Source organism: Acanthochromis polyacanthus, chromosome 7 (genome assembly GCF_021347895.1).
Source record: "Acanthochromis polyacanthus isolate Apoly-LR-REF ecotype Palm Island chromosome 7, KAUST_Apoly_ChrSc, whole genome shotgun sequence".
NCBI classification, from domain to species: Eukaryota; Metazoa; Chordata; class Actinopteri; family Pomacentridae; genus Acanthochromis; species Acanthochromis polyacanthus.
The window spans coordinates 6017171-6043036 of record NC_067119.1 but is presented as its reverse complement, the minus strand read 5'-3'; the positions used below and the strand labels follow the sequence as shown (position 1 = coordinate 6043036).

At 39.2% G+C, this 25866-nt stretch overlaps 3 protein-coding genes across 4 annotated transcripts in view; 2 read left to right on the top strand and 1 right to left on the bottom strand.

Annotated features, from left to right (window-relative positions):
• Positions 1–6298, top strand: part of slc39a14 (solute carrier family 39 member 14) — a 50894-nt gene extending 44596 nt beyond the window's left edge. Inside the window, exons 8-10 of the mRNA XM_051950937.1 lie at positions 1326–1560; positions 1900–2084; positions 3298–6298. Of these exons, the coding sequence (XP_051806897.1) occupies positions 1326–1560; positions 1900–2084; positions 3298–3450 (573 nt within the window). The 3' untranslated portion in view covers positions 3451–6298. The remainder of the gene's footprint in view (positions 1–1325; positions 1561–1899; positions 2085–3297) is intronic.
• Positions 6299–7453: 1155 nt separating this feature from the next.
• Positions 7454–22890, top strand: ascc2 (activating signal cointegrator 1 complex subunit 2). 2 transcript variants are annotated; one of them, XM_022202602.2, is made up of 20 exons: positions 7454–7576; positions 8500–8616; positions 10075–10180; positions 10312–10470; positions 10985–11158; positions 11243–11372; positions 11454–11521; positions 12167–12280; positions 12498–12610; positions 12701–12775; positions 13207–13311; positions 13395–13463; positions 13977–14051; positions 14820–15048; positions 15830–16026; positions 18517–18636; positions 18866–19087; positions 19170–19260; positions 20577–20668; positions 21211–22890. In XM_022202602.2, exons 3-20 carry the CDS (start codon positions 10097–10099, stop codon positions 21380–21382), a joined length of 2289 nt encoding a protein of 762 aa, XP_022058294.2. In that variant the 5' UTR covers positions 7454–7576; positions 8500–8616; positions 10075–10096; the 3' UTR covers positions 21383–22890. The 2 variants fall into 2 exon arrangements, with proteins under 2 accessions (XP_022058294.2, XP_022058292.2); XM_022202600.2 differs by lacking the exon at positions 8500–8616.
• rnf215 (ring finger protein 215) overlaps positions 21513–25866 on the bottom strand; it is a 30858-nt gene continuing 26504 nt past the window's right edge. The window contains exon 10 of the mRNA XM_051950401.1: positions 21513–25164. Within this exon, the coding sequence (XP_051806361.1) occupies positions 25142–25164 (23 nt within the window). The 3' untranslated portion in view covers positions 21513–25141. The remainder of the gene's footprint in view (positions 25165–25866) is intronic.

Here is a 25866-nt window from a genome sequence, read left to right as displayed (position 1 = left end):
TGTCTCTTGTTTTGTTGTTTTGTGTCTCGTCTTTGTCATTTTGTGTTTTGTTTTTGTTGTTTTGTGTCTCGTTTTTGTCATTTTGTGTCTTGCTTTGTAATTTTGTGTCTTGTTTTTGTCATTTCGTGTCTCGTTTTGTTATTTTGTGTCTCGTTTTTGTCATTTTGTCTCTTGTTTTGTTGTTTTGTGTCTCGTCTTTGTCATTTTGTGTTTTGTTTTTGTTGTTGTGTGTCTCGTTTTTGTCATTTTGTGTCTTGTTTTGATATTTTGTGTCTCGTTTTTGTCATTTTGTGTCTTGTTTTTGTTGTTTTGTGTCTTGTTTTTGTTTTGTGTCTCGTTTTGTCATTTTATGTCACGTTTTGTTATTTTGTGTCTTGTTTTTGTCATATTGTATCTTGTTTTTGTCATTTTGTGTCTCGTTTTGTTATTTTGTGTCTCGTATTTGTCATTTTGTGTCTTGTTTTTGTTGTTGTGTGTCTCGTTTTTGTCATTTTGTGTCTTGTTTTGATATTTTGTGTCTCGTTTTTGTCATTTTGTGTCTTGTTTTTGTTGTTTTGTGTCTTGTTTTTGTTGTTTTGTGTCTTGTTTTGTTTTGTGTCTCGTTTTGTTATTTTGTGTCTTGTTTTTGTCATATTGTATCTTGTTTTTGTCATTTTGTGTCTCGTTTTGTTATTTTGTGTCTCGTATTTGTCATTTTGTGTCTTGGTTTTGTTGTTGTGTGTCTCGTTTTTGTCATTTTGTGTCTCGTTTTTGTCATTTTGTGTCTTGTTTTTGTTGTTTTGTGTCTTGTTTTTGTTTTGTGTCTCGTTTTGTCATTTTGTGTCACGTTTTGTTATTTTGTGTCTTGTTTTTGTCATTTCGTGTCTCGTTTTGTTATTTTGTGTCTCGTTTTTGTCATTTTGTCTCTTGTTTTGTTGTTTTGTGTCTCGTCTTTGTCATTTTGTGTTTTGTTTTTGTTGTTTTGTGTCTCGTTTTTGTCATTTTGTGTCTTGCTTTGTAATTTTGTGTCTTGTTTTTGTCGTTTTGCGTCTTGCTTTGTAATTTTGTGTCTTGTTTTTGTTTTTTTGTGTGTTGTTTTTGTTGTTTTTGTGTCTTGCTTTGTAATTTTGTGTCTCGTTTTGTCGTCGAAAATTAAAATGATAAGAATCTAAATTAGTCAACACATCCATCCACGTGTTTTCTATCATTCTACAGTTTCATTTAGTTTTTATCCACAGCGATCTCCATCTGAGAGTAGAAACAACGCAAGCAAGGATCTAAAACAACCTGGATAAGAGCCATGAAACAAGTTCAAGTTCAAATTTTCCTCGTTCTTTTTCTTCCAGGATTCCCAGAGCCCGGACAGCGGCGGTCGGTCCGGCAGCAGCGGCGGCGGCTGCTACTGGCTGAAGGGTACGACCTACTCTGACATCGGCACGCTGGCCTGGATGATCACCCTCAGCGACGGCCTCCACAACTTCATCGACGGTCTGGCGATCGGAGCCTCCTTCACCGCCTCCGTCTTCCAGGGCATCAGCACCTCTGTGGCCATCCTGTGTGAGGAGTTTCCCCACGAGCTGGGTGAGTCGGCCGGGATCGGAGCTTTCTCTGAAACTCAAAACTTACTAGTGGGGTTGAAAGGAATGTTATCCTTTATAAATCGACTTATATAATAGAGGTGCAGGACTTTGTATTGTAGAGAAAAATGAGCCCACAGTGAGTAAGAATGTGAAGGGAGCAAAAAAACACAGAGGGTTAAACATTTTTGGTTCTGCAAGTCTAACTTAAAGTCACTGTTTTGACTTCTTTACATTTTTACATCAATAAAATGCTCTTTCCAAACAAACTACCTGAAATGTAATTATTTGACAGAGCTTTCTAGCAGCACTGATTCCTGTTCTCGTGTCTTCGTGGTTCCAGGAGACTTTGTGATCCTGCTGAACGCCGGGATGAGCATCCAGCAGGCGTTGTTCTTCAACTTCCTGTCGGCCTGCTGCTGCTACCTGGGGATGGGCTTCGGCATCCTGGCCGGGAACAGCTTCTCCCCCAACTGGATCTTCGCCCTGGCAGGAGGAATGTTCCTCTACATCGCTCTGGCAGACATGGTCAGTGTTTGGGATTAGAGGATGATCCCTGGTGGGTGTTTGGTTGTTATTTAGAGTCAAAGGACGGCAGAGTCCTTTTACAGGAAGGTCTAACGCACATGAAGAGGTTTTTATAGTGTGGCACAGTAAAGATGCGTTTCTCTTGCTGTGATGATGATATTTGATTAATTACACTCAGCATGCAAACTCTAAAGCAACAAAATAAATACAGAATTTTTTCACAATAGTTTCCACAATAAAGATTCAACACAGGAATGCAAACCAAGCCAGTTGTGCAGAACTTTGCTTTTCACTCTCTCAAACTCTAATTTTAGCACTATGAAGGGCGAAAACAAGCATTTACACCTTTAGACCTCAATAAAATCACCGTATACCAAATATAAACCAGTGTCACTGTTGCTCCACATTGATATTGTATTGTTGATATCTTATAGATGGATTTGTCAGTTTTCTGTCAGTTTTATATTATAAATTTAACAGAGATGTATGCTAACACTACAGTCAAATACTACATTGACAGTTATTTCGACAATGGCGAAGATTTTGCTGCAGACAGTGATGACAATATGGACGGTGAAGCAACATACTGAGACAATGCGACTCAGCCGTTGAAACTCAAGCGAGAGCGCACTGTGGAATTAAACCGCCATTGTGTGGTTTTTTCTGTTGGTTAACTATTGTAGATACATTTGGAGTACTGTTTGAAAGAGTTAGATGTTGTTTATAGTTTGGTCTATTTTTTAAGCATAACATGCATTTTTTATGTTCTTTTAGTAACTGTTATCTAATTAAAGTCAGTTGTTCAATATAGATTCAAGAAAGGAGTATAAATCAATCCTAAGTGTGCAGAATACTTTTTTTCACTTGAAAAAAGTCTAGTTTTTGTGCCGTTAAGGATGAAAACAAACATTTCTACTATATAATATATATATAATATATAAATCACTATAAACCAGTGTAAGTTTTCATCCTGTTCCTTAGAGTTAAATGCTATTTTTTTTTCATTTACATATTATATATATTTTTGATTTATTTTTAAGAATAAAGTTTATTTTTGGTTATTTTACTGATTATCATCTAATTAACAGATAACACGTTTTTTCTTTACATTATACTTTTAACTCAGGACTATAAACCAATCCTAAATTTGCAGAACTTTGCTGCTCGTTTGTCTTTCCCCCGTTCACGTAGACTTTTTAAAATCTGTTTCCAGTTTCCGGAGATGAACGAGGTGAGTCGTGAGGAGGAGGACGCCGGTGGCAGCAGCTTCCTGCTCACCTTCGCCATCCAGAACGCCGGCCTGCTGACGGGTTTCTCCATCATGCTGCTGCTCACCACGTACTCCGGTCAGATCCAGCTCGGCTAGCGGGACGGTTCGGACCCAAACAGAGGCTGAAACTCTCGGCTTTCAAGACCCTGGAGTTCTGGGGTTTGTTGTCGTAGCTGTGCGGCCGGTACGCACACATCTGGAAACAGCTGCTGCTCCTCATGCAGCAGATCTGAGGGCCTTCATCCTCCACCTCCTCCTCAAACAACCGAAACAGAGACGTGACGTGCAATACTCCTCCAGTCACATAATCCCGTGTCCTCGTCCCCTCACTGAGCCTGTTGAGATTCAGAGAATTTAAACCGCTGATCCTCTGTGAAAAGCACAATCAGGTAACAGCAGCTTCCCCTCGTTTAGTTTCCATTCCTTTACCAAAAACTTCAAACTGGAATTATTATCTTCAACAAACCGACTCCCAGCTGAACTCTCGTTTGTTGATTTTCTATTTTTTTACCTTCGAAGACCAAATACCGGGCGGACCGCTGAAGGGCTACACGGTTTCCTAGAGGCTCGGACCTGTAGAGCGATGACTTTATCCGTTTTATCAACAACACCCAGTTTACCATCTGTGCCCTTCATTATTACAGCGTTTTAATAGCTCTAGCTTTTTTTATTCCTCTTAACTCTCAAAGTGCAGATTAGTGGTCTTTGCACATCCCATCAACCATTTCCCCCCCAGAACAGTTTATTCTTTTACAGCCTCGTCATGGTTTTACGCAGAATACTGTATGCTGAGTCATGATAAGCAACGCACACTCATGTTTTTCATCAATAAGAAGATCTTGTTACTTAGGTTGTTGTAGCAAAATCCAGCTCTCTCTGAGGTACGTGGACAAAAGTATGTGGAAACGACGATTTTGGGCTTTTATTTTGGCGAAAAGTCAAGTTTGCCACTGTTTTCTGTTCAAATTAACGAGTTAAGCGTCTGTTTTTGATGAAAACTAGACCAAACAATGACACATGTGAAGACTTTCTGATTATCTGGATGGAAATAATGCAAAAATATCTTCATCTAAGTCACAGCAACTGACAAACACAGTCTGCTTAACCCTCCTGTTGTCTTCATTTACAGGCACCAAAAAATATTGTTTCCTTGTCTGAAAAAAATCCAAAAATTCAGGAAAAAAATTCCCAAAATTTCTGAAAATTTGCAAAACCTTCAGAAAGAAAATTCCAATAATTCCTCAAAAGTTTTATTTTAAAAAATCCCCCAAATTCTCAGGAAAATTCTTGTCAATATTTTTTAAAATGAGTAAAAATCTTTAAAAAAAATCATTTTTATTATTGTTTTTATTCTGTTTTGGTCCAAGTGGACCAAATGAATGATTTCATGATTGAAATATGTTTATTTTTCACTTTATAGCAGATTTTGAACCTTTTTCTAATCGATTTGTTGACATTTTTCCACTCTTTTCCTCCAAGTTTGCATCACCTCTTGTTTGACATTATCAGTGATAAATAGCTTGGGCTAGTAATATAAACATTACAATTTCTTTTAAAGTATAAAAGGTAGCTTCAAAATTTAAATGGAATGATATCAAAAACATGTTTGTTAAGGAATAGCTGGAAAATGAAATGATAAAAACCACCACAGTGGCTCATTTTTGACCCACTTATGCATCTAAGGGTTAAATTAAGCATCAAATCTATCAGACTTCTGTTGTGGAGCAAATAAAAGGTCATTTTAAGCTAAAATTTTACAGTTATCTTTGTAAATATACACTACAACCGTCACTCCTGTGTTCTAATGCTACATTGTTAGCGAAGGAAACCCTTGTGCAGTCATGGAAAACATGAAATTATCTGGGTCTCCCCAAACAGTTGAACGGTTGTGGAGGTATTTTCTACCATTTTCAGGCAAATTTAAGGTGTTGGAGCAGAAATTTGAGGAAGAATCAGAAGATTTTAGATGAAATAATTCATCTTTTTAAAATTTCCTTGATTCTAAAATCTGACACTAGAAGCGTCGATGATGTAGACGAAGTGTTTGGGTGTCCGCATACTTTTGTCCACGCAGAGCAGTTGAAACCTCGGAGAAAAAGGGTTTACGGTGTGAAACGTTTGTTTCCTGGAGCCTTCAGGGGACCAGTCTGTCGTGTTTTTGTGTCATCGCTGCTTTCACTTTAACAAACTCTATTTTTTTAGCGCTGTTAAGGATGAAAACAAGCATTTACAACTGAAGAAAATAACCTTTATTGTTCTCTTACAGATGGATTTCAACAGAGATTTAAGCTGAAACTGTTCCTTTAGATTCAAAATATCATAGATTAGAGCTGTAGAATTTTATTTATTAGATGTAGAAACTGGAACTCTTTATAGGTTTGAACTAATTATTCCCTGAAGGAGAAGGCAAGCCATTGAAGCGGTGGAGTTACTGCTGCTGGATTTGTACCACATGTGGGGTTATTTATTGTTGTTTAAGCCATAAAATATTTATTTTTCTGATTTCCGCTCAGCTTTACGCCACAAATCATGAAAACACAGATGAAATCCAGCTTTTTTTTGTGTGTTTGTCTTTTTCTGTTACTGTTTTATTTGGGGTAAACGGGACAGCTGACAGATTAAAGCATCGGTAAATTGTACATTTTAAGGTTATATTTAAAAACTGAAGCCACACTGACAACAGTTAATGATCCTCTGAACCTCAGATAGTAAATTAAGGAGCACACAGACAATAAAACGTTTTTATTGGTGCATTTAATTCCTGTTTCAGCTTCACAAACAAACCGATGAACGACTCTCCAGAGGTTTTAATTCATCGTTTCGACGCTCGGACTCGTATCGCGTCACTTTGAAGAATATCGTACCCAAATGTAATTAATGGGAATCCTCGTTAGCCTTCTGTGTGTCATGGAAAAGTTTTTATAAACATCCTTTTCTAAGAAAATCATGTGTTGTGTCGTTATTTGTGGACATTATGTTGGTTTGGCTTCTTAACAGCTCAATGAATGTGACTTTAGCAGTTTTTACGGTGAAAATAAATGTCGGTACTTCAGGTAATAAAGTTAGCAGTTAAAAGTCTGTCATTATGTCTCAAAGAGGCTTTCATAATCACTAAAATACAGGTAAAGTTGTAGAAGTTGGGATTTATTTTTGATTTATTTTTTTAATCCAGGATGAGATATATGCTGAAAAACAAATTTACTGTTAAATATTGTCCACATTTTGTTGGATTAAACAAGATATAAATGACTAAACTTTATTTTTTAAAGTCCTAAGGATGAAATTAAAAGGGAAGCTGGAAAATCTATTGAAATTTAAAAGTAAAATGATAAACTAAAGTTTTTGGACCGTACCTACTGAAATACTGAGTAAAAAAAGATAATAAAGTAACTTCTGGTCAACCTAAACATAAAAACTTCAAATATAACATATTTAATGTTCTATATTATTGAATCCCAGTGACTTTCATTTTCTGAGACTGGAAGTGGTCATCAACAAGTGTGGAGCCAATCAGAGTACGGTGCATAGACTGTATATTTTTTTTTCGTTTGTTTTCTTGGTCATAATGGGAGATCAGGTGGCCGATCTTAAAATTAATTATTATTGAATTTTTTATAGAGCGTTAAAGTTTTGGGAAGCCAGGGGGCGGGGTTACTTGATTGACAGGTCCTATGGAGGCGGCACAGTCTATGGAAGGAGGCAGCCGAGACTCTACGCTCCTGGTTTGGATTAACTCCGATATAATAACTTGGTTTATTTATTGGTGGAGCAGCAGAACCTTTTCCACAGACAGCTTCCCTGCCTGTTGGCTTGTTTAACCAGTTTTCTACCTTTGGCCGATTCTACGAGCAGACACTGAAAGGACTCTGACTGTTCGGTAAGTGTTTATTTTCGTATCGGTGCCGGTTTTAAAACGTTCAAAAAACGTCATAGTATAGCATGTCATCCAAAAAACGTCACAGTATAGCGTGTCACTCTAAAAACGTCATAGTATAGCGTGTCACTCTAAAAACGTTTTCTAGTGTATTTCTCTGTGTTTAGTGCTCTCTGGCGCCCAGCAGGGGGCGATAGGGACAGCACAGCTTTTTTGTACTGCGCGTGCGTGCGGCTGAAGGGAAAAACTAACTTCCTGGGCGACAGGTGATTAGAAAACGTTGGAAACGAAACTGTCGACTGCGATGGCCTGATGCTGCGGCAGACGGTCACATTCCGCGGTGAACAGGTTTGTTTAACTCATTTCACGACGGTTATTTTTATTTCAGCACCGGACTTGTGGTTATGAAGTCACCGGCTAGCTAGCGACGTTAGCATAACATTAGCATCTCCATTCATTTTCGTGCTGTTGACGAGTAGCAGAAAGCTAACACGTTACTTTAGCCGAACACGTAGCGAGTTTTTAACAGAGCTCGTCAGTCACTTGACATCATTTTTAGGCTGCTTTAAACACCCGACAACCAGTCGTGTGATGGTTTTATCGGCTAACTTGGCTCGCAGAGTCGCTAGCTAGCCGTTTGTAGCCGGTTATTAACGTTGATTAAGCGGCAAATGTGAAGCTTTCCACACAGCTGAAACTAATTAGGTAATTACATCGACAGAAAGAGTACGAGCTATTTAAGAAAACCGGACAATTTCTACACACGTTTAGCTTTATGTCTATACATATTCAACACCTTTATGGAAAAACAAGATATTTAGCGACGCAGGTTCTAATTAGTATTTGGGGTTTTCCTGAATTGTCTCATATTTGCTCAACTAAACAAGTAACCAAATAAGTTAGTTGTGGCTTGACAGCTCTTCAGTCCTGTCAACAGGAAGGAAAAGAAGACTATAATGTAATGTACAGGTGTTTATTTTTACTTTAATATGCTTTAAAAGCTACTTCTGCAATCATAATGGTTTAATCAAAGGGTTTCCAAAATTCTTATTGGATTCTTTCAGGCAGAAAATGAGTAGTTTACCCCCACTGTTTAACATGACATTAGATTAGAGTCACCTTCGTTGTCATTGCTCAGAGTATTAAAACAACAGAACAAACATGTACACTTTTACGCTTACAACTTAAATATAAATAGTAGCGGTTTGACATATGGGGTTTAATTTCGCACAGGAGTAAAATTTAAACTAGCGCATGTTTTATTTGCATAGAGGCGAGGATATGGAGATCTTTAGTACATGGGTACTTCTGCTCAATGTCTTCGAATCGTTGACACCATTTATGCTGGTTCTCTGAGGTTTCTTATGAATTGTAAAGTGTCGACAGAGGTGAGTTCTACTCTCTGGTTGGACGGCCTGCTTTAGCCACCAGAGGGCTCCATCACTGGTTTACTTTCATATCTCCATCACTGGTTTACTTTCATATCTCCATCACTGGTTTACTTTCATATCTCCATCACTGGTTTACTTTCATATCTAACACTTCGACTGCTGTCCACCTACAATTGTTCCTTACCTGCACAGAAAAGTTCTGTCTTCACGAGATCATTTGCTGCTTCCTGTTCCATATGTTCGTACTGAATCAGGTAAAAAGGCTTTAGCTTACTCTGCACGTTTTGCATGGAAGATACTGCAAACAGACCGGAAACTAACCAAGTAAATCTTGTTTTGTGCTTTTAAATCCAAACTGCGAGTTCTTAAGGGGAGACTCCACAACATGCGCTTGTTTGTCATAACGTGCTTGTAAATGTAATCTTTCTATTTATTTATTTTTGTGTTGCCTTTGAAAAAGAGGTTAAATAAAGTTTAATGAATAAATAAGGATGTAGCACGAATCAATCCCACATATATCGCAGCATTTACACTTGTACAATGTGTGGCTATTAAAGTAAATAAATATTTATATATATATAATAAAATGAAAGGTATGTAATAAGACAGTCGTTCTACAAGTTGAGACACCATGTCTTGACCAGTCTGCTCAAAATAAATAAAACTGAACTACAGCAAATATTCACCCCTTGAGGATATTTTTAAACGGTACAAGAATAAAAAGTGCTTAAAGGAAAACAAGATACGAGATACAAAAGGGACAGCACAAAAGCAACAAAATATACAGGGCACTAAAGATAAAAACAAAGATGAAATAAAGCCCCAATAAAACAATAATCATTCAGGACTTTGTGGTTGAACATGTTCAGTTTAAAATGATCCCAGTTTGAGTTTGGTAGGTAAACAGTTCCACATGTTAATCTCCTGATAAGAACAGAATCATAAAACTTTTTAATTAAAATAATAAATCCTTATTTATTCGTCCAGAGAAGGAATTATGTAGCATCAGCCCATAGTGCCCATAAAGTAGAACAATTCATTCACCAAAACAAAGACTACAAATATACATACGGTAAATATAACACCCAAAAAAAGGTTACATTTATTCTTTTATTTAACCAGGTAAGTTAGTTGAGAACGGATTCTCATTTTCAACCAGGAGGCGGCACACAAACAAGGTGAACAACAAAAACAGATGACGTGCAGCAAATCACACAATATTACAAAACTAGTTACACAATGACTTGTAAAATAGGCTAAAAGCAGATGCAGCGATCCTTTAGTGTTACTTTCACTGATTTTGTTTTAAATGACAAGAGCTACATATGAGGTGAGGTTTAAGGATTGTTGCAGAGTTCCAGTCAGAGGCAGAAAACTTTGGGAATGTGGAGGTGAATGAAACTGTTAGAACGAAGAGTACGAGTGGAGTTATGAAGTGTTGGTGTGATTTCTCAGAGCAACCAGAGAAGGAGAAGACATGGCGAGTGCTCGAGTCCCTCTGGATGAGCAGCAGGTGACTGAAGCTGGACCACTGGGGAAGAAACGAACGCTGCCTGCTCTGGTGAGTAACCTCATGATTCCTGTAAATATTTCACTCTTCTAACAGTTTGTGATGCTTCAGGAATCACCTCTTTCCTTCTCACAAAGACCGGTTCATCAGAATTAAACCTGCTGCTCTCTGCTCCCCGTCAGCACCCAGAGAGGGCGCAGGACCGATGCTTTGTGCCTTATAAACCTCCTCCAGAAGAAGCCTCTCCTGCCGAGGTGGAGGAGTTTTTAGAACGTGCCACATTCATCACTGAGGACCTGGAGTGGCTGCTGGCGCTGCCTCACGACAAGTTCTGGTGTCAGGTACGAGACCGTTTACATGTGGAGCGTCCGGGGCGCCACAGAAGCTCAGCTGGTTGATATAAACAGCTGCTCTAGTCCCAGATGCAGCAGTCATGGTTTGAATCCAGCCCACAGCCATTTGCTGCAGGCCTTTTCTTTGACTCTTCCCCCTGCGTTTCCTCTCTCTCTCTCCACTGTCTCATATAATAACGGCTAAGAAAACCTAAAACTTTTACGCTCCTTAGTGCCGCTGATTGATACAGCTGTGACCAACACACACTTCAAGGATGTTTTGACTGAACTGCAGGCTGTGTTTTTTGTTTACTAATGATTTATGGCATTATAACTAAATCATACAGCACAGAAGACATTTCTGACTTCTCTCCTAGTCGTGGTTGTGTTGTTTCCAAAGAGGTGCAGGGCTTTATATTGCCAACCAGAAAAAGCTGCATTAGGAACTATTTTGGAGCTTTGAACACAGATTTCCTAAAACTTGGTGTCAGAGTTGTATTTTTTTGTTCCTCTTTTCCCCCAGGTCGTGTTTGACGAGTCTCTACAGAGATGTCTGGACTCGTACCTTCATCACGCTCCTCGAGGCCTCGACCTCGCCGCCCTGCCGTCCTCTCAGGCGGTGGCCGACACGCAGCGCTCCATCCACAGGGCGGTTTTCCTGACCTTCCTCAGGATGGCGACGCATAAAGAATCAAAGGTAGCAGCCGGAGGTGATCTCTGTAGAGGGAATAATGAGCACTTATCGTGTTTTTAGTTAAATATTTACTTTGACTTTCCTCAGGAGAGCTTCATCACCCCGGCTGTGTTTGGAGAAATCATCTACGAGAACTTCCTCTTTGACATTCCCAAAATCCTGGATCTGTGTGTGCTGTTTGGAAAAGGCAACAGTCAGCTGCTGCACAAGATGATCCGTGAGCTTTTTGTGAAGAGTCTTTAAATTTCATCACTGCTTTCTGTCATTCCTGAGTCTCTTAACTTTGATGTGTTTCCAGAGAACATCTTCACCCAGCAGCCGTCCTACTACAGCGACCTGGACGAGACGGTGCCCACCGTCCTACAGGTCTGATTGGATCAGAAAAACACTTCTTTCTAAGTTTACCTGCAGGTTTTTTTTTTGTTTATTGACATTTGAACATCATTATCTCAGGAACGATTAAAGATTAAAATCAGTTATCGGTTTTCAAAATTGAATTATGGTGAATTTTAGTTGGAGTTTTTGGCAAGAATTTACCCAACAAAAAGACTCTTTCATGTCAAAGTGAGAACAGATTTATACAAATTCTCCAATTAATTTGAAATATAAGTGACTACTGCTGGATTATTCCATCTTAAATCATCTGGAGCCTTTTTATCATAAATTCTAACTATTTAAAATAGCATCTGTGAAGTTTTAGCTTCATACATCAAATATTTTTGAGATAAATTTTTCAAAAATCGCCTTCTCACCTTTGAAATTTGAGGCTTATTGAACAGCATTATTTCTGGAACCATTAACGATATAAATCTGAAATGATCCCTCTTATTTCTCATATAGTCATCAATTCAGAATCTGAAATATTCTCTGGTTATTGGTACTTGTAATTATGACTGTTTTTATCGGTTTGTCAGGTTTCCCAGAAGTGAGTTCAGATTTTGCGTTATTTGCAGCAATTTGTATCGGACAGATTGTACGTTCCAATCTGATTTTATTTTCTGTCATCTTCAGGTGTTTGATACGATCCTGGATAAATGTGGTCTCCAGTGTGAAGGAGCTGCTGCCATGGAGCCAATGAAGCTCAGTGCACACAAACAACCCACTGCCATGACCATGAGCCAGCAGGTCAGATCATCACTGCTAATATAGAACAATATCTGATGTTAATGCGTTCGTCTGAACCTGGTCTTTGGTCTAAACATCATAAATACGTCAAAGAAAGACTATTTAACTGAAGTTGTGATAACAATTTATACCTTTTATTGGATGAATGGCATGAAGGTCATTTTATCTCAACTACGTCTGATTTTCCAGAAACTGCTTGTTGTGTTTTCTATCTCAGGATCTTGCAGATTTAATTTTGTACCTGTGTGACTCCACCACCACCATCCATGCCTTCCTAGACATCTTTCCTGCCGCCTGCTCCAGCTTCTACTCCCACGGCTTCATCAGCAGGTAAACACAACTGCAGGGTCAGCTTTCAGCTCCAGAAGTCATCCGTTTCTGCAGAAAACCTCCTCACGTTGGTTGTTTTCTGTGCTGCAGACTGACCTCGTTTTATGAGACCGCTGTGCCCGACCTGGAGAAGGCAGTCAGGAAGAGAAACTTTGACGATAAAAGGTGAGAAACAGGAACAACGGGAAGGAACAAGGAAAAAGAGAAGTATTAAAACCCACAGAAGTTTTCTTCCCTTATTGCTTTTCTACGTTTAATTATACTCTATAATTTCTTTTTTTTTTTTTTACAAGAATTTACATGAAGTTGATGTCAAAGTGAAAAGGAATTTCTATTAAGTTAATTAATTCTGAGTGTAAAAAATAGCATCCCTGCATTATGATGCTGCCACCTCCATGCTTCGGTGTCTTGGTGGCCTCCATCACTCGTCTCTTTGTTGTACAGTAACTTGTTTATTTTTGGACGACCTGCCATATTTATACCATTATTTGTTTTCACTTTGACATGAAAGAGTCTTTTTGTAAATTCTTTACCATGATTTAATGTTGAAAAGCAGCCACCAGCTGATTAAATAACAAACTCCATCCCTCCTCTAGTCTCCAGGACGACTTGTGGAAGCGGCTGTCTCACTCCTGCCGTAAGATGGTGGAGACGACTCACCTGCTGCTGCATCACACCTGCCTGCAGCCGATACTGGAGGGGTGAGACGCAAAAAGTCAACATGCAGCTGAGCGTTAAAAACGTTGCCGATGAACACAAACACCGATTTTTTGTCGTCCTGCAGGAGAGAAAACATGCAGACGTCTGCAGAGGAGCTCCTACAACATTTCACTTCATTTTTACCTGACAAAAGGTGAGATCAGCAGGAGTTATAGTGGAGTCTTTTTCAGGTTTGTAGCTCTGAAGCAGCAAACAAACAGTAACCCCAACCTGATCTGATTTTCACACATGGCTCATTTTATGTTTTGTTTTTTTTAAGATAGTGGGGCTCGTCTTAAATATTTTTTTTGAAATAAAAATATTGTGCAGAAGTTTGAACCTTGTTGCTCTCTCCTCCATCTCACATTGGTTTTTTTTATGTACAGTGCTAGAAAATTCATATAGGAATGATGAAAACAGTAGGGAAAGAATAGCTTTATGTGCACGGTCATGAGAGGAGCAGTTTGCCATTTGTAAATTTATTATTATCTCATATTATGGATGAATAACCTGCAGTCTGTTTTACTTTTTGGGACTATAGTGCAGGACTGGAGCTTCACGCCTGCTCTATTTGGGATCATTTAACTCCTCTCAGTGCCTCTAAATTGAAGAAAGAGTTGCACAAAAAGCCTAAATCTGAATTTTAACCATCTTATCGTCCCTCCAGGTTCTTGTCTGACTACGACGAACAGTTTCCCATCGCAGACGACATCAGCCTCCTGCAGCAGGCTCTACCCGTCATGTATCCTCAGATTTACCTCTACGTACAAACAGCTGTGAATTTCTAAGAAAAAATTGCAGAATCTGTGGTCGTCACTCCACTTGTAGATTTATTTGACAGCACACAGATTTACCTGCAACAAACTGAGTTCCTTCTGGGGTTAACTTAAGTTCTCACAGAAAGAATTAACTAAAGAAGGATTCTTTGCGTTGCCCATTTTGTGTCATAGACCTCCTAAAAGTTTAATCATTGCCCGATTTTTCTCCTGTCATGATGAACTGGTTTGTTTAACACACACACAAAAAGACATTTTATGACTTGGGCTCCAGAATGTCTTGTCTTTTTTTGTTTAAAGATAAATTTAAGAAACAGGGTAAGGGAAAACCCCCCCAGCATGGTTTGGATCACTTTTTTTGTCAGTTCTTCACCATTTTGGACATTTTTTCAATGAATGTTAACGCCATCCTTGATGGATTTCTGTTATTTTGGACAAAGTTTTGGGTCATTATCGACCATTCTGACTCATTCTGGTCACATTTTTATTAATTCTAGGAGGTTGTGAGTCGTTTTTGACACGTTCAGCGATTGTGGACAATTTTGTGTCATTTTGTACAAATTGTGGGTCACTTCCAACAGTTTGTCATTTTGGTCAAACTCTCCAGAGTCAGTGATTGTCTCACCCAGAGATTAACAGATAGAGACGTTAGTTGGTTGGCTTTGAGTTTTAGTACCAGATGTTAACACCTGTAGAGTTCGTTGGTTTGCTCCTTAACCGCCCGTTTCCCTCAGCGATGAGACCAGGACGTCTTACCTGCTGCAGGGCGTTGAAAGCGCCTGGGACAGCGTAGGACGACGGAAACCTCAGAGCCAGAGGAAAACATCGTCACCGCTGTCGTCCAATCAGGGCGCAGTGGGCGGAGCTACTGCTGCCGCCGCTTCAGGTGGATTCAAAGCTCCGGAGGTCAGAGAGCCTGAAGGAGCCGGGGCCATGCTAGAGGTTCCCCGCAAAGGAAATAACGTGAGTTCTGTTATCAGATGATTTAATAAGTTGTTATGGCAGCTGGAGGAATTTTCAGATGGTTTCATAGGTCTGTTGATGCATTTAGGCTGAAAAGGAGCTCTAGCTTACAATTACTTTTATTTTAAAGATGTCTGCTCTATATTTTACTGTTTTTCGGTCTATAAAATATCAGAAAGTCTAAAGTAGTTGTAAAAAAAGAGCCTAAAATGACATCCTCAGCTGTCGTGTTAAAAGTACGGAGCCCCTAATGGGACATGCAAAAAATAAAATTAAAAAAACATTTCAGGTGCTCACCAGAAACTTTCACGTGTGCACGTGAAAAATTTCAGGTGCTCATCTAAAACATTTCAGGTGTGCACGTGAAAGTTTCTGGTGAGCACCTGAAATGTTTTTTTTTATTTTATTTTTTGCATGTCCCTTTAGGGGCTCCGTATAAAAGTCCCAAAACAAAATATTCAGTTTACTCTGTATGGAAAAGACAAAAAATGTGGAAGTTTTGCATTAAAAAGTTAAAATTATTCTTAGATAATCAGAAGGATTGAATCATTAGGGGTTTTTTTGTACAAAGACTTTAGTTTATTCAGTGAAAACATAAAAAAATACATAATGGTGGATCCAGATTTTCTGCTTTTAACTTTGAGTCACTTCTTTCAGCTTTCTTTCTGAGCCCTCATAACTTCCATTAAAGTACTGAATACATGCTGCATTAAACAAACAAGGAGCTCCAACTGTGACAGCTTGATTTTTAACACTTTCCGTGTTTTTGACGTTGGTCCAGGGCGCTGTGTGTCCGGTCAGCGGTGCAGAGCTGGAGTCTCTGCTGTCGTGTATCAGAGATCTGCTTCCTGATCTGGGTGAAGGTTTCCTGCTGGCATGTCTGCAGGAGTACGACTACAACTCTGAGCTGGTCATCAACAACATCCTGGAGGACAGATTGGCGCCGAACCTGGACAAACTGGACCGAGCCATGCCGAGGTGACGACACTCGCAGTAGACGTTACATATGATGAAGAACACAGTAGAATTTGGTGTTACAGTGAACATGAATGTGCAGTTTAATACCGTGTTTTACGTTTTTTGATGCCTGAAGTCGACTCTGACGTGCAGTTTGTTAGAAACGCCTCCTTGTTCATGTCGTTATCCAACCAGCCAATCATGTGGCAGCATAAACTATGAAGCAATTTTGACTTTCTTAGGTTTTTTCTGTGTTATCTGGCTCAAAAACCAAAACGCCTAATCAGAAATAACGTGTATTAATCAGATAATTGGTGTGAAGAATGGGGTTATCAGCTTTTTTTGTTTGTACGTAGACATCTCCCACCACTGTAGGACTTAACTGCAGCAGAACCGACTAAAAAGGTCGGTCAGATAACCCCAAATGTGCATCAGTGCATCTGCAAAGGAGGATGTTCAACGCTTTAAAGGCCACGTCCAAAATAAGTGGTGTCGGGCTGAGTTTAGTGGCGTCCTCAGTGAATCCAGCAGGAGACTGACAAGTCTGCAGAAGAATGTTTCTAGCATCTTGTGGAATCAATGCCCCTCAGAGAAGAGGCTGTTTGAGATCAGGTGTTACCATGAAGTTCAAAATGTGCTTCCTACTTTTGTGTTACATACACACGTGGACAAAATTGTTGGTACCCCTCAGTTAAAGAAGGAAAAACCCACAATTCTCACTGAAATCACTTGAAACTCACAAAAGTAACAATAAATAAAAATTTATTGAAAATTAAATAATCAAAATCAGCCATCACTTTTGAATTGTTGATTAACATAATTATTTTAAAAAACAAACTAATGAAATAGGGCTGGACAAAAATGATGGTACCCATAACTTAATATTTTGTTGCACAACCTTTTGAGGCAATCACTGCAATTAAACGATTTCTGTATTTGTCAATGAGCGTTCTGCAGCTGTCAACAGGTATTTTGGCCCACTCCTCATGAGCAAACAGCTCCAGTTGTCTCAGGTTTGATGGGTGTCTTCTCCAAATGGCATGTTTCAGCTCCTTCCACATATGTTCAATGGGATTCAGATCTGGGCTCATAGAAGGCCACTTTAGAATAGTCCAACGCTTTTCTCTCAGCCATTCTTGGGTGTTTTTGGCTGTGTGTTTTGGATCGTTGTCCTGTTGGAAGACCCATGACCTGCGACTGAGACCAAGCTTTCTGACACGAGGCAGCACATTTCTCTCCAGAATGCCTTGATAGTCTTCAGATTTCATCGTACCTTGCACACTTTCAAGACACCCTGTGCCAGATGCAGCAAAGCAGCCCCAAAACATTACTGAGCCTCCTCCATGTTTCACTGTAGGGACAGTGTTCTTTTCTTCGTATGCTTGGTTTTTGAGTCTATGAACATAGAGTTGATGTGCCTTACCAAAAAGCTCCAGTTTGGTCTCATCTGTCCAAAGGACATTCTCCCAGAAGCTTTGTGGCTTGTCAACATGCATTTTTGCAAATTCCAGTCTGGCTTTTTTATGAGTTTTTTTCAGCAGTGGTGTCCTCCTTGGTCGTCTCCCATGAAGTCCACTTTGGCTCAAACAACGACGAATGGTGCGATCTGACACTGATGTACCTTGGCCTTGGAGTTCACCTTTAATTTCTTTGGAGGTTGCTCTGGGCTCTTTGGATACAATTCCAACGATCCGTCTCTTCAATTTGTCATCAATTTTCCTCTTGCGGCCACGTCCAGGGAGGTTGGCTACTGTCCCGTGGGTCTTGAACTTCTGAATAATATGAGCCACTGTTGTCACAGGAACTTCAAGCTGTTTAGAGATGGTCTTATAGCCTTTACCTTTAAGATGTTTGTCTATAATTTTTTTTCGGATGTCCTGGGACAATTCTCTCCTTCGCTTTCTGTTGTCCATGTTCAGTGTGGTACACACCTTTTCACCAAACAGCAGGGTGACTACTTGTCTCCCTTTAAATAGGCAGACTGACTGATTATGAGTTTGGAAACACCTGTGATGTCAATTAAATGACACACCTGAGTTAATCATGTCACTCTGGTCAAATAGTTTTCAATCTTTTATAGAGGTACCATCATTTTTGTCCAGGCCTGTTTCATTAGTTTGTTTTTTTAAATAATTATGTTAATCAACAATTCAAAAGTAATGGCTGTTTTTGATTATTTAATTTTCAATAAATTTTTATTGTTACTTTTGTGAGTTTCAAGTGATTTCAGTGAGAATTGTGGGTTTTTCCTTCTTTAACTGAGGGGTACCAACAATTTTGTCCACGTGTGTATCAGACATTTATGCTTTTGTTGATTGATGCTCATGAAAAGCTTTAAAAATTTGAGACTTGAGCGAGCAAGGCGGCTTAACGGTCTTTATATTGGTTCCCTCTTTAGTGTCTGTGGTCTTACAGGTTCAGTTTGTCTTTAGCTGACCATGGAGAACACATTTCTGGGTAAACACGTGAGGTGATTGTGAGTTTGAGCTTGTTTCTTTTGTCTCTCCGTAGGCCGGTGAAGGAGGAGCTTCCATCTGTGCTGAACAACAGATCCAACGTGTTCGACGACGACGAGTTTGACGTCTTCCGCAGAGATCAGGTGGACACGTCTCGAATCTGGAAGGGCCGGAGGTAAAATAAAAACAAAACAAAAAAACCCCACCAAAGACACTCACAGAGCAAAACTTAAAAAGCCCTGAGCTGCTTTTATGAGCTGCACAATTTAAACAATGTACTGGTGGCCAAACGGAGCCTTTTACCTGGTGTGTGAAGTTTTAAAATCAAACTAAGATGAAGCCATTTGACTCAAAGTAATCGACTTGTCCTTAAAGTTTAATCTGTATTATTATTGATTCTGCAGGAAAGGTGGAAGTGCCAAAGAGCTGCTGAACGACAAGCAGCACATCGAGGATCAGAGAGCTCGTTATCAGGCCTACGAGACAGTGGTGGACGAAGTCGTCATCGAACCCGGAGACGACGCCGCTGCCTACGACCTCGACTACGACGACGAGTACGACGACACGTACGACATGAACCAAGTGGGAGCCAACGACCTGGACGGAGACACTTTACTGAACAGAAGGTACAGAGCTGCTGTTTGTTGGTGGAGCTGAGACTCCGTGAAGTATAAGCTGATAAAAACCTTTAAATGTGTTTCCCTGCAGACCGTTCACCGTCCCACAAGCACTGAGGAAAGGAAACAAAGTGGAGGAAGAGGAGGAGGGTGAAGAGGAGCAAGAGGATGACACTTTACAGGTACTGAAGTCATTTAACCAGACGCTACTGTTCAAAAGTTTGGGGTCACCCAGACAATGACAAGGGTTTTCTAATCATCAATGAGCCTTTCAACACCATTAGCTAACACAATGTAGCATTAGAACACAGGAGTGATGGTTGCTGGAAATGTTCCTCTGTACCCCTATGGAGATATTCCATTAAAAAATTTCCTGCTAGAACAGTCATTTAACACATTAACAATGTCTAGACTGGATTTATCATTCATTTAATGTTATCTTCATTGAAAAAAAACAACTTTCAAAAATAAGGACATTTCTAAGTGACTCCAAACTTTTGAATGGTAGTGCAGGTTTTAGTGAATCTTTAAAGCTCTAATGATGTTTGACTAAACAGAGAAGCTAATTTTAAACCATTTCTTTAACTGATGATCCATCAACACTGTTGAAATACTTTCTTCTGTACATCGATAAAACAGTTTTTAACCGATGACACTGGATGTGGAACTTGGTTATATTAGGACTTTAAAAACAGATAAACACCAGGTAACTGAATTAGCCACAAAATCTAAAGTATTAAACTAACGAGCAGCAGTTTTCCGCCTTAAATGACCTGTAATAATATTACTCTCCTTGCTGATCTACATGATGAATTGACTTCCAGTTGCTGCAAATAGCTGCTCAGCTAAATCAGTTTAGAAAATCTGTCATCTCTAAAATGTCTTAACACCTCATTTAGTTTTGATTTTGTTCAGAGCATGTAATCGGACTCAGTGCTTGGCTTCTATTAGCATTTAAAGTCTTAGCATTAGCCTCAGGGAGCTTGCTAGCTGCCTTTTTTTTTTTTTTTTTTTTTTTACAACCTGATTCTGCCGAATTCATCAACGTGACTGCTTCAGTTAGTCAACAGGAAGGTTCGCTTTATGGAAACACACATGTAACTCCTTTTAATTATAACAGTAAGAGGATCCACCTGGTGGCTCTAACAGGAACTACATTAAATCTACAATACATTATCTGACAATTCAATTGCCCCATGTCTTCTGACTGATTGGTTATTAAAGTAATACTTTGCAAAAATTTCACAGGAAATAATTAACAATTAATCAACATCACAAGTGTTGTATTTTATTCCTAAAGAATCTATTTATGCGTTTAGTGTAAATTACAACAAGTTTAGACGTTTTTCAAGCTGAACACCAAGCTGAAAAAATAAAACGGCAAATTGTGACATGAAATCAAATTATTTCTAGAGTTTTAGCAAATTTGCAAAACTTATTTTTCATGCAGATTTTTGCCTTTGTGACCTTTTTGTATTATTTTTTATTATTATTTCAGAACAACCCAAACAGGGACCAGTTTGTGCAGGATCCGGCTGTGCTGAGGGAAAGAGCTGAAGCCAGAAGAGCCGCCATGCAACAGAGGAAAGGGTAAAGACTGTCATTGACCAGAAAGTTTCTCCATAAGAAATACGTATTTGTAGATTTTTCTCAACTTTGACACGTGAATGGAAAAGTTTGTGGAATTAGAGTAGAAATGATTGTGAAGCCCTCTGAGAAATGTCTGATTTATTCTGAGAAATTTGTAAAACTTTATGCATTTTACACAAGAAAATGTGAAATTATTGTAATATAGCACAAAACAAACTCGACACACATCTTCTCATTCAGTGGTTTTTATTTTATACATTGTAGAAAACTGAAGACATCAAAACTTTAAAAGAACACATATGGAATTATGTTGTCAACAAAAAAGTGTTAATCTTCAGTATTAATCGACAATATATAAGAGCACTGAATGAGAAGGTGTGTCCAAACTTTTGGTATGTAATCAGCTCTTCCAGCTACACGTCAGAAAAGTTCGTTTTTTTGCAGATTTTCTTTTAAATTAGCTGTAAACCTGCCTCTCTGTCTCAAAAAAGAAGTCCTTCTCCCCCCACATTTCCACTGACTTCTTGTCTTCTTTCTCCCAGCATCCGGCCAGAACGTCCCAGTAACGTTGTGGGTCGACCCAAAGGCCAAGGACAAACCACGGAGACATTCCTGGACCGACGCAAGAAGGAGGCCAACAAGAGCCGAGTGTCCAACCACAACCGACGCACGATGGCCGACCGCAAGAGGAACAAAGGGATGATCCCGTCCTGACCGCAGAGACGAGGAGAACCTGCTGATGTTCTGCTGTTGAAAGGTTGCATTTAGTTTGCAGACTGAACTTTCAGACGGTCGGCTCATTACAAAAACCAAAGTTACGAGAATGACGACAAAGAATCACACCTTTTTCTTTTGCCAAGTAACAAAGAAATTTATTAAGATCCAGAGTGATAGAATGAAGTTTCTTTGACATCATAATCGACCGATAGACGACATAGGAATAAGATGCAGAGACGCCAGTGGCTTTTCTCCTCTGTAGCTTTAAAGAACAGTAACTGACCTGGTGATTAGATCTGATGTGCTGCTTTTACTGCTCATCTGTGTGAGCGTGTAGCGTTCAAGTGTTGTCACAAACTAAATAACTCCTCCACAACCATCTTCTGACTACGGAGCTCTGGAAACGTCACGGCGAGAAGATTTAGAAATCTGCTTCACATTCCCTCTGATTCATGTGAACAGTCGGTCTGTCATTTTAAACAGCTGATCTGTGACGGTGAAGCTGTGGTACATTCATGGTTATTGTTTCAGCTGCTGCTGTGGATGCATCCAGCTGTTACTGACAGATGTTTGTTCAGTTAGGTCTGAATAATGATCAGTTATGAAACCAAATCACCATTTAAAACAAGCCAGTTAGCAGCTCACAAATGCTGCAGTTTAAGATACACGAAATAAGTCTAAAAAAAAAAAAGAGAGCAGCAATGTTTAGAAGTAAACTATCAAATTAATTTTCAGCTGTTTTGATGATCAGTTAATTAGCTTGAGTACTTTTTTGGGATACGTGGTCTATGTTCTGTGGTTTCAGCTTCTTTCATGACAGTAAACTGAATATCTTTGAGTTGTGGATGTCATTTAGGGCTTTGACAAACATTTTATCGACCAAAAAACTAATTGAAGAAACAAGAAAATGATCAGTAGATTAATAAACAAGGATAATAATGTGGCTGTTTGGTACAATTACAGCTGTGACTTATTTGTTTTGTAACTGGTCTAACAGACCATCTTTTGTTCAGTTTACTTCACTCATAAATACAAACATCTGTCATAGAAACAGCTGGATTTATCCACAGCGGCACAGATTGAACCAATAACCAGTCAGAGCTTCACCATCACAGATTGGCTTTTTAAAACGAATTAATGCATCATTTCTCCTCTTTGCAGAATCTGAGCGTTTCCCTAAACGTTAAACCAACAACCGGCTGTTCATACAGATCAGATGGACCTCCTTAAAACAGATTGTGAAGACATGCAAATCAAAACCTTCCTACCGTGACCCTGCAGGACTCGGTAGGTTACGATGCTGCTGTGTTTTGGAAGCACTCGCTGTTCAGAGGAGGCCTCGCATCTCTGAGCCCTCCCTCATGTTGCCATGCACAGACTTATTTTCTATGAAGAGAACAGATCTATCAGAGCATTTTGTAACAAAGGAAAGCACATGTATGTCATTGCTTTTTGGAGTTGACATTGCAAAAACAAAACAACATAAATACAATAATTTTTTGACATCCTTCGAGTTTGAGTCATCACTGGAGTACGGCTGCAGTCGTTTCTGTTGATTATTCACACAGTTTTGGTAAGTTTTGGACTGTTAGGAGGATTATTGACACTCATTCACATCTTTATACTACATGAATCTTCATATTTACTGCAGACAGGAAGGCAAATGTGTCACAAAGTGCTCCTTTAAATGGTAAATATGTTTTCACTGCAGCAGATACGAGTACAAAGGTTACCTGTGCAGGTGTCTCCTCACTTCCTCATGTTCACTACAATACTTTCTAGTCCATACATGTACAGCAGAACAGCATCTACGTAGTCAAACTAAAATATCTTATTTGTTGTGCAGACCGAGCCTTGTGTCCTTGATGATAAAATCTGTTCTGTGCTTCTTGCGTTTTAAGTACACAAGAGTCCGAGTGATTTTTATTTTGTCATCAGAGGCTCTCTGTGTAAACATATGAACATAATTCTGTGCCCATTCACCCGCTACGCTGCTTCACATGTGGTGGACCAGAAAGTTTAATAAGATCCTTACCCCGGCAGCTGTGATTAATCAGCCTAAGAGGATGCATGTTTGCATTTTTGACATTTGAGTCAGGAAGCATCAGAGCAGAAAACCTTCTAAAAGGAAGGGAGCTTCAAAAATAATCAGAAGGGGAGTGAAAAGCTACCTGTATGGGAGTGTGCTGCTGCTGCGTCAGGAAAACGGGTCAGTATCAGGTCAAACATGCAAACTCACCACGTTATAACAATATTCAGTTTATGGTGGAACAATAACATGTTAAACCATGTTTGAATGAGGTAAGAGACAGGCTGACAAATATTACTCGTGCACGATTTTAAAATGTTTTGCCAGTAATTAGTAACAGCATTCATTTTTTTATGCAGTGTCAGATTTGGAAAAACACAAAAAGTAACCTAAAGACAAAAATAAAAGTACCAAAATATTATGATATATAACAGAATAAAATATTTTGAAGCCAAGGTCTAGAATGAAAACATAACATGGTAGTGGGATCAAAAATAGATGCTTTCATGGGTTTTAATTGGGATTTTTTCTGTCTTTAAGGTCATGAGTGTAACTTTTTATGCCAATAAATTGTGGGAGCTGAGGTTAAAAATGATTTCTCTGAATAGGATTTAGATCTCACTGAAGGCACAGATTGAATATAATATTTGCTCAAATTTGTGCACCAACAAGCCAAAAATGTCCCGAAAGGTTGCATTGAAGTTGATCACACCCTTCAATTTACCCGTTTTCTCATTCCGACATGAATTTCAGAATGCAAATAATTAAAATGATCGTGTAATAACATGAAGTCTTTTAGGTCATAATGAGAAATGCTTATTGTTATGACATGGTCAATCATGATAAGGGGAAAATTACTTTGCTATAACAACAAACCTTTGACATTACAACACTGATACTGATCCGTTTCTCTTTTTACAAACATGGCACAAATACGCTTCCATACCTTTCAGCTGCAGCCACAAACCTCCACGTTCAACATCTTCATCACTAATTGTTTAAAACTACGACTAAATGAGCTGCTGTAACATATAAATCTCAGGCTGTAAAGCATATTTAAAGAGCATCTTTGCGTTTCCACCGCTCTGCACTTTATAAGGCGTGTTAAGGACAAGTGAAAACACTCCAATTCCCCATATAAGTTACCGACTCCTGCACAGCCTCTACAACTAACACTGGATTGCAAAGATCGGACACCAGACGAAGCTTGGTCCACTCTGGTGAGTTGTTTTTGACATCATTTGGATCTAAAGTGAACACAGACGCCGGCCGGGCGATCGACACGTTCATGCTCACAACCAGAAAACACTGAAAGTCTGCCAGCCGGCTCATAAATACTCGCTGAGGTCGTCAGTTTGTACAAATTAAAAGCTGAACGTTTAGTCACCGCTGCAGGTCGACGCACACGAACATTTCCACAGCTGTACAGTAACAAGATCCCAGGAAGAAGTACTGTTTACACACAACAGTACCGGTACAGTACTTCAGAGCATTGTGTTTATACCACCACCGCTGTGTCTGTGAGACCCACCTGAAGGTCGGAGGTTCAAATCCCACGGCTGCTCAGCTGCTGTGACAAGTTCATATTTGCTCCCACAAACCACTGCAGGAAGGAGGAAGCTTTGAGGTCAGTTTAAAAACAAAAAAAAACAGCTACCGGAGTGTCGTTGAGGTGGAAACAAGATGACTCCCAGAGCTGCTGCAGCGGAGACGAGGCGAGGCGACCGTTAACTGTCTTTACAGACGCTGCCTGGAGGAGAGAAGGAAAGAATCAGACATCTGAAGGTCGAAATGAGGCAGCAAATCAATATAGAGGCTGGTGGACGAACAGGAAATTAGTTGGAGGAGTTTTCTACGTTGGTCTTTAGTGAAAAACTGAGCGTATCGAGGCAGAAAGGTCAAATTTGACCTCTACAGCCATGGCCATAAGTTTGGACACAGCATGACTTATGTCTGTTTTGATGTCTATGACAGAACATAACTAATATTTTTAACAGCACCAGTTTAATTAGTCAACAAATCCACAGGGGATATAATATTATCAATAAATTCCAACAATTGGAACAACTTTGTTCCCAAAACATAATATTAGAAAATTTTAAAAAAATGCAGTACTTTCACAACCGAATTTGGTAAGAATAACAAAATGACACCAAACTCTTTTGATGTTTTTTTTAAATATGAAACTTAATATAGTTCTCAGGAGTTGTGTATTATCACCCAAACACTTCAGTATTTTGTGGTATTTCTAAGATTCACAAGCGTCATGGTACTTGTGTCCAAACTTATGGCCATGGCTGTAATGCCTCTATTTTTGTATCCTATGATACCAAACTATTATTTCAAAAATCACAGTTCAAATATCTGTATTACTACCCTGAGCTTAGAATCTCATGAAAACCTGTGATGCTCATCAGCTGTGGAGGAATATGTTTACTGCAGAGCACACACA